At 39.9% G+C, this 8296-nt stretch overlaps 1 protein-coding gene across 1 annotated transcript; it reads right to left on the minus strand.

The window, feature by feature from the left end:
* Nucleotides 1-1433: 1433 nt before the first annotated feature.
* On the minus strand, nt 1434-1874 carry LOC141595545 (uncharacterized). Its single transcript, XM_074415512.1, has one exon. The coding sequence runs from the start codon at nt 1872-1874 to the stop codon at nt 1434-1436; it is 441 nt and encodes a 146-aa protein (XP_074271613.1).
* Nucleotides 1875-8296: the final 6422 nt, after the last annotated feature.

The following is an 8296-nucleotide window of genomic DNA, read 5'->3' on the forward strand; positions in this document are numbered from 1 at the left end:
AAGGATTTCACGATTTCCGACGAAGGGAAATGGGGCCATTTAGGTGGCTGGCGCATTGCCGTCGCAGGGGTGGTTGGAGGAGCTGATGACGGTGTCAACTCCGCGGGTTGTGAGCATGGTCTACGGTGATGTTAGTCGATGGGGGAGGATAGGGTGTGGGGTTAGTCTTTTTGTTGGTTTGTGTCAGTGCAACACATGAGTCTTTTACTTTCTTAATTTGAAAGTATTTGCTTTAGTTCGTAGGTTCTCGCCCAACTTTCACTTCGCACAAGATCCTATATATATATATATATATATATATATATATATATATATATATAAATATATGACAATCTTTTTTACTAAAAAATGACCATTTTTTTCTTTTTTTTTTTTCAAAATGATCACTATTAACCAAAAGGTGGTCACTTTTAAGTGTAAAAACAAATTAATCAAAATTTCAAAGACTAACAAAGGAAAAACAACTTCTTTCTCTATGATGCGTGAATTTTATATAAGGTTTTTACCTCATTTTTACACGTATTTCTTTGTTATTTATGTGGCATCTAGCTACAAATGCCCCCGTATAGTCTACTATGGTTTGTCTTGTATAAATTGCAGGTATGAACCAGAAAGGAGCGAAATCGAGCCTGAACTTGTCCTGATTTTATGCATTTTGCAGAACGAGGAATCAGAGCTTGGAATTTGTCACTTAGGCATGCGTGAAGCGGATTCGAAAGACATCAAGGAGTCCACTCGTGCTTATATAGCTCGATCGATCCATTTTGCTACTGATAATGACCGATCGAATGCTTATCCTCCAGGAATCACTTGATCGAGCTCTTCATCTACTCGATCGAGATAGCTATCCTCTGAAGTCTTCGATCGAGCAGTGTATTTATTCGATCAAACAGATTGTCAAGTTTTCCTCTCGATCGAGTGGTTTCATTTCAGTTGATCGAGGGAGTTGGTCTTTTATGCGGATCTCGAGTTAATTTTCGAGATTTCCTTTTGTAATTAGGATTATATAATTATGACGGCAGTCATAACATCTATCTCTCCTTCTCTCTCTCTCTCTCTCTCTCTCTCTCTCTCTCTCTTCTTCGACTACTCTATCTATCACTCTCTCTGAGAACTTTGTATTTTGTAACCCTAATTCTCTATTTTCATTCTCTGTAATCGGTACTCTCTACTCTTAATCCTTAATTAATTTCTTTGAACTATTGCTTTCTTTCAATTAATCTCTATTGTTGTTATTCTCTTTTTTTTTTTTTTTTTTTTTTTTTTTTTTTTTTTGGTAAAAGGTGAACTTATATTAATAAAGATAACCCAAATACATCGTTTAAGCCCAACAAGCTAACAAAGCCCATAAGACATTACAACATTTCACTTTCTACTTTCCATCAAAGATACAACCATACAGTAGTAGAAAAAGAAGACTATCGTCCATATTGTCACAGCTTAATGCCATGAACAACATGAGCAAGCACTGTCTCAGGCCGAGGAAGATAACCCTCCAGCCTACAACGATTTCTGCACCACCAAATGGCATGAATGAGAGAAAGAAGATGTGCAGCCACTGATCTCTTCTGAACTTGGGAACGAAAACTCTGACTGAGCCACCATGCAGTCCAGCCCACAGTAGGTAGATGGCAACCTAGTGTCTGGGACAGCAACTGCAGGCATTTCTGACTGAAAATGCAGGCAAAAAAGAGGTGAGCATGTGATTCAGGAGCAGAATCACAAAGAATGCAGGTATCATCCATAGTAATCCCCATCCTCTTCAGCCTATCTCTTGTAAGCAGTCTTCCATGCATCACAAGCCACCCTATGAAACAATGCTTAGGGAGTGCATCTTTAATCCAAACAAACTTGGTCCAATTGACCTTAACCATGGGAGGGCTCAACCAGTCATAGCCACTAGCAATAGAGTATTCTTGATTAGGTTGTAACCATCAATCCCCTACATAACCAGCCACCATAAGATCCCTGATCTTACAGAGCTTTCTCCATGCCCAACTTCCATTTTGTTTAGGATCATATGAAAACCAGGAACCACTTTTAATATAAATAGAATGAATCCATCTTACCCATAAATGGTCCTTTTTTTGAGCCAACCACCAGATGTACTTGCCCAAAGCTGCTTTGTTCCATCTTATAATGTCCTTCACATCCAAACCACCATGAGTCTTTGGTTGACAGATCTGTTCCCAAGAAACCAGAGTACTACCCTGATCATTATCAATGCCTGTCCAGAGGAAATTCCTACATATTGCAGTGATCGTTTTTAGAATGGCGGATGGGAGGATGAAGATCCTGGCCCAGTAGGTATGAAGATTGGAGAGAACAGCTTTAATCAGAACCAGACGACCAGCATAACTCAATTTTCTGCTGCCAAGGGATCTTATTCTGCACACCACTTTATCAACCAAGCTAGTACATTCAAGCACAGATAATTTTCTAGCAGCAATTGGGATGCCCAAATACTTAAAAGGGAGAGTACCATAAGACATTCCAGTGACCTTAAGGATATCATCTATAGTGCCCCTGGTAACCCCATTACTATAGAGACTAGATTTCCTTTTGTTCATTTTGAGACCAGATGCTCTAGAGAAATATTCAAAAGCCCTTAGCATGCCAATAATAGAAGTTCTGTCACCTCTACAGAACATTAGAAGGTCATCAGCAAAAGCAAGGTGAGTAAGTTTGATTCTGCCACAGAGGGGATGGTAATTGAATGTAGTATAATCCTTGATCTTGCCCAAAATTCTACTCAGGTATTCTAAGCAAATGACAAATAAGAGGGGAGACAAGGGATCCCCTTGCCTCAAGCCTCTCTTACCAGGGAAATAACCAAAAGACTCTCCATTAAGAGATAAAGAATAAGTGGGAGAAGTAATGCATTCCATAAGCAGGTTAATGAATGAAGGAGGAAAATTAAGTGCTCTTAACATACAATCCACAAAGCTCCATTCTATGGAGTCATAGGTTTTTTGAAGGTCAATTTTCATGATGACTCTGGGAGAAACAACCTTTCTATTATACATCTTGACCAAGTCTTGGCAAATTAAAATGTTTTCCATTATGTCTCTCCCCTTGATGAAAGCACTTTGAGAGGGATTAATAATATCAGGCAAAATAGTGCTCAGCCTATTGCAAAGGCTTTTACTAATGCATTTATATATTGAATTACAACAAGCAATAGGGCGAAATTGGGTAACATCAGAGGGTAAGTCAACTTTGGGAACAAGAGTGATAAGAGTAGAGTTGATCTGTTTAAGAAGTTTACCACTTGCAAAAAATTCCTGGACAGCAGAAATCACACTATCCCCAGTAATGTCCCAAGTGTCTTTATAAAATTGGCTACTGAATCCATCGGGACTAGGGGCTTTATTGCCACCAATATCAAACATAGCAGCTCTGACCTCTGCAGGTGTCACAGATGCCAGGAGAATCTCATGGTGAGCCATGTTCAGAATAGGGCCATCACTCACAATGTGGGCACAAACAGGGTCAACAGGTTTACTACTTCCTAGCAAACACTCATAATACTGGATAAAAGCATGTTGAATGTCTGAACTGGAGGTGCACAAATTACCTTGGTGATCATGAATTTGTAGGACCTTATTCCTTGCTCTTCGAGTTTTAATATGGGCATGAAAATAATGAGTGTTGTCATCACCCATATTAAGCCAATCAATTTTTGCCTTCTGATCAAGAAACATATGCCAGGCTTTTTGTAAAACAATCAATTCATCAGAAAGCTCCCTTTCAGTATCAATCAGAATGTTATCCATAGGATTTTGAATAAGAGCCACCTGAATCTGAGACAGAGCCAACTTAGCCACTTTCACCTTATTCTCAATATCTCCCAGGTTCCCTTTGTTCAAAGCCTTAAGGTCAAATTTAAGTCCCTTCAATTTCTTTACATGTTGAAACATAAAATTCCCCTGAATAGCCCTATTCCATCCTGTAGTGACAACTTGCTTGAAATTGGCATCCAAAGCCCACATACTGAAGTACTTAAAAGATTGTTTTCTTGCACTGGGCTTACCCTGAAGATAAATGATGCAGGGACAGTGGTCAAATGTCCCCTCAGGCATGAAATAGGCATAAGACTCAGGGAAGTTAATAACCCAATCAGAATTACTCACACATCTATCCAGTCTGCTGTAAACAAGGGTGTCCACCTTTTGTTTGTTATTCTACGTAAAAAAAGATCCAATAGCTTTGAGATCTTGTAAGTCACACTGGTGGAGACAATCTTGGAATGGTTTTATATCAGCAAGAGAAACAGGAGCACCCCCAAGTCTCTCACTAGGTTGAAGAAAATTATTAAAATCTCCACCCACCAACCAAGACCCCTGAACAGCATTACAATATCCTTTCAGACTAGTCCACAGAGTACCCCTCTCAGCAGCTTTGTTAAAACCATAAACCAGAGTAAAGAAAAACACCTGCTGATTCCCCCTCATAGTGATTCTGGAGTGAATGGATTGAGGACTAACATCTAAAATGTCCACAACAAAAGAACCAGGATTCCATAGCAACCAAATTCTACCTCCCTCAGCAACTGAATTATTAGTGCAAATAGACCAGCCACTACAAATATTATTCCTAACTTTATTCCACATAATAGATTTAACTTTAGTTTCTACTAGCCCAAATAGCCCCAGATTATTATTATGCAGAAACCATTTGATATCCTTCTGCTTATTCAGGCTATTGAGTCCCCTAACATTCCAGAAACCTATGTTAGCCATGATCCATAACTCCCCTTAAACCAGTTCCAGTCCCTTTTTGTTTCAGTTGGGTTGATCTGATAGTAGCCATGTTAAGAGCATCCAGAAAAGTATTCCCATGAATAGGGTTTGAAGCTCCACTGCCATTCTGTCTCATAACTCTTGTAATAATGCCGTCAGGAGTTTGCAAAGGTTGTGTAACAGTAGCTCTAGGAATCACAGGAGTTGTAGCAACCATATGAGCTTTCCCCTTATCCACAACCTTGGTTTGGGGTGGAATAACCTTCTTTTGCCACACTTGTTTTACTTTGACCCCCTCCTTTTTCTTCCTGCATTGATCCTTATTATGTCCTATGCCAAAACATTGAGAACACTTTAAAGGCAACCAGTCATACTCAACTTTTACAGTATGATCTTTCCCTTTCTCATCCTTGAATTCAATAGAGTTGGGAAACTTTTGATTAACCTGCACATCCAGCAGTAGCCTACCATAACCAAGGAAAGTTTTATGACGAGTAGCTTCATCACATTGAACATACTCCCCGATAAGACCACTAATTTTTTTCAGGCACTCAATCCCCCAAAACTTCAAATCCAAGCCTGCCAATTTGATCCAGATAGGTACAGTTTGGACATTCTGCTTGACAAGATTCACATCTGGTGTCCATTCATTAATGATAACAGGCTTGTTATCAAACATGAAATGTCCCAAACTAACCACCTCCTTCATTTTTTCAACAGTCTTAAATCTGACTATGAATACTCCATTAGGCATAAAAGAAATTTTATCCACATCATAATCCTTCCAAATCCTCTTAAGATACCCATAAACAACATTCCAAGGAGGGTTTGTACCCATGATATACCCGTATAACGAAGACGCCCAATAATTAATCTCAGGCAAAACATCAGCTTCAGAACGTTGCAGAGTAGTCTTACCAGAATTAATAGGAGTGGAAATCTGGGTAATACCAGGTGATTTCTTCCGTTTTTGAACCTTAGTCCAGGTACCATTCTCCTCCTCAATGAGAGATTCAGCCACCAAAACAGTCTCCGATGTAGATGGTAGTAAGGGAAGAACAACAATCTCTTCCTCCTCCGTTACATCTTCAACCAATGGTTCCTCCTCCAGGGATTCCAAAACCTCAAACCTAATCTTCGACGCTGATCCTACAGAACGTTTGTTATTATTCGAATTTTTTTGGTTTTTTCGTGTTTTTGCCATTGTTGCGTGAAATTAGGGTTGATTAAAGATGAAAGAATTTTTTTGGGGATTTTTTCGCACGAACTTTCTCTCTCATCTCTCTAGGTTTTCCACGGATTGTTCGCTGAGTGATGTTATTCTCTTTTTTAGACTCTCACTATGTTGATTTCTTCTAGTTTATGTATTGTTGTTATTTACTCGATAATTATACATAGCTAATTCTCTTTGCTAAGACATAGGGGAGCCATGATTTTAAGGGAATTATGAATAGGTGCATTAGAACTTGATGCGAAATAGATCTATGTTGTTAATCACTGCATATAATTGTTCTTGTCTACTTGAGTCGACGCAATTAGATAATTAACCTCGGTACACCTTGACCTAGATCGGAAGATTGGATTAGGTAAGACCTGTAGTGAACATTAGGGCATTCTAATGAGGGTGGAAGCTAAATTAGAATTGTTTTAGGGTGAATAGCGGACCAGAAGGACCTTTTCACTACCCCGTAGATCGAATTTGCATTGACCTAAGACCCTAGACTGCATATCTTAAGAATCATGGTGAACCGACGGTCTTAGCTGTTTTCTCTCTGCTTGTTTGTTATCAACTTTCTTCTTTACTTTTCTCTACTTTGTTCTCTCTTTTGACTTCTATAGATTAGAGCAAAACTTCAAACCCCCAAGAAATAGTGACTCAGACGGACTTAGTTTAGAAGACATTTTCCCATCTCCCTGTGGAGATCGGCCCTACTTCCGCTAACTTCTGTTAGTAGTTTTAGGTATTTATTTTTGGTACTAAACGACGGTATCAAATTTTAGCGCCGTTGCCGGGGAGGTGGCGTAATTTTGTTGCTTATTTTAAGTCTGTCTCTCGTCTCAAGAAATTTGTTCCTTGTGACTGATCTCATATTCTGTCTAGTGCTTTATTAGTGTTGCGGGAAATCTGTTCTAGATGAGAACATTGTCATACCTGCCCTTCTGTAGACTTTACTTGCTGAGATGCCTAACATCGCCAATCACTCAGAACCAACGGTGGATTCCTTGCCTAAAGGTTTCTTGCTTCCTACTACAGATGCAGGGACCTTTGGGATCCATCTATCTTATATACATATGGTTGAGAGAAATCTCTTCAGGGGGATACCTGGCGAAGATCCATGCAAGCATATAGAGCTGTTTACAAAGTACTATTCCACCATTCCTTTAGCTGTCGGGGTGACACGGGATAGGGTCAAGGGAGTTCTTTTCCCCTTTTTTTTGACCGGTGATGCCGGGAAATGGTTGAGAGATTTGGACAGGGAAGTTGTCGGTGTTACTGACTGGAATTCCCTTCCTTTAGCCTTCTACAGATGATGTTTCCCACCACAGCACACTAATGCATTGAGAGGCCAAATAACTGCATTTGAACAATTGCCTACTGAAGATCTGAATAGAGCTTGGACTAGGTTCAAGAAGCTTGTTTGTTCTGTGACTCATCCTGGCTTCAAACGTTAGTTCCTATGTACCCAATTTTACAATGGGTAATATCCTGACCAGAGAGCCATATTAGACAACGCTGCAAAAGGGAGGTTCCAGAAAAATGTTGAAGATGATAAAGGATGGCATCTTATTGAAGAAATGTCCATTCACGTAGCTGAATATGGAAATCCCAGAGGCGGTAGGCGCGTAAATGAGTCTTTGGTAGCTGAGGTGGAAAGTTCCAGTGGAAGGTTAGACAATTCGGAGATTTTAGAAACTTCAGGTGTGCGCGAGCAAGTTTATGCCATAACTGAGCAAGAGGTGATTTGTGGTAGATGCGGTATAGAGGGACACAACCCTATTACTTGTATGGCGGATGTGGAGCGAGTCCGTGCTTATAGACAATTCAAGAAAGGAGTGCGGTTCTCTAAACTATATGAATACTTGACCATCACAAGTGCCTTTATCCTTCTAAACCAATGCAACAACAAGTTGATTCACCCTCTAAAATTTGAGAACTTGCAGAGTTGAAGTCTTTGATGCTGAATTTAACACTTTAGTTTGAAAGGAAGTCTGACAAAGGCGACACCGCTATAGAAGAGCTGCAAGACCAAGTTGCGCGTCTTTTATCCGCGCAAATTCAGGTGAATCACCCACCACAATGTGACCCGATCAATGCCATAAATCTCTGAAGCGGTCTTACCTATGATGGACCGAAAATGCTGGGAGATGATGATATAACTGCTGACGAGATCCCGAAATTTTTTTTAGAGGAGTTAATTAATGATGTCCCTGCTGAGCATCGCCATGTGGCTTGATCGAATGCACTTCTGTTCGATCGAGTGATATATCCTCTGAAGGTACTCGATCAAACACTCCCACTGTTCGATCGAGAGAAGCTCAAACTGACGAATTCG

This window comes from Silene latifolia, chromosome 8 (genome assembly GCF_048544455.1).
Source record: "Silene latifolia isolate original U9 population chromosome 8, ASM4854445v1, whole genome shotgun sequence".
Classification (NCBI taxonomy): Eukaryota; Viridiplantae; Streptophyta; class Magnoliopsida; order Caryophyllales; family Caryophyllaceae; genus Silene; species Silene latifolia.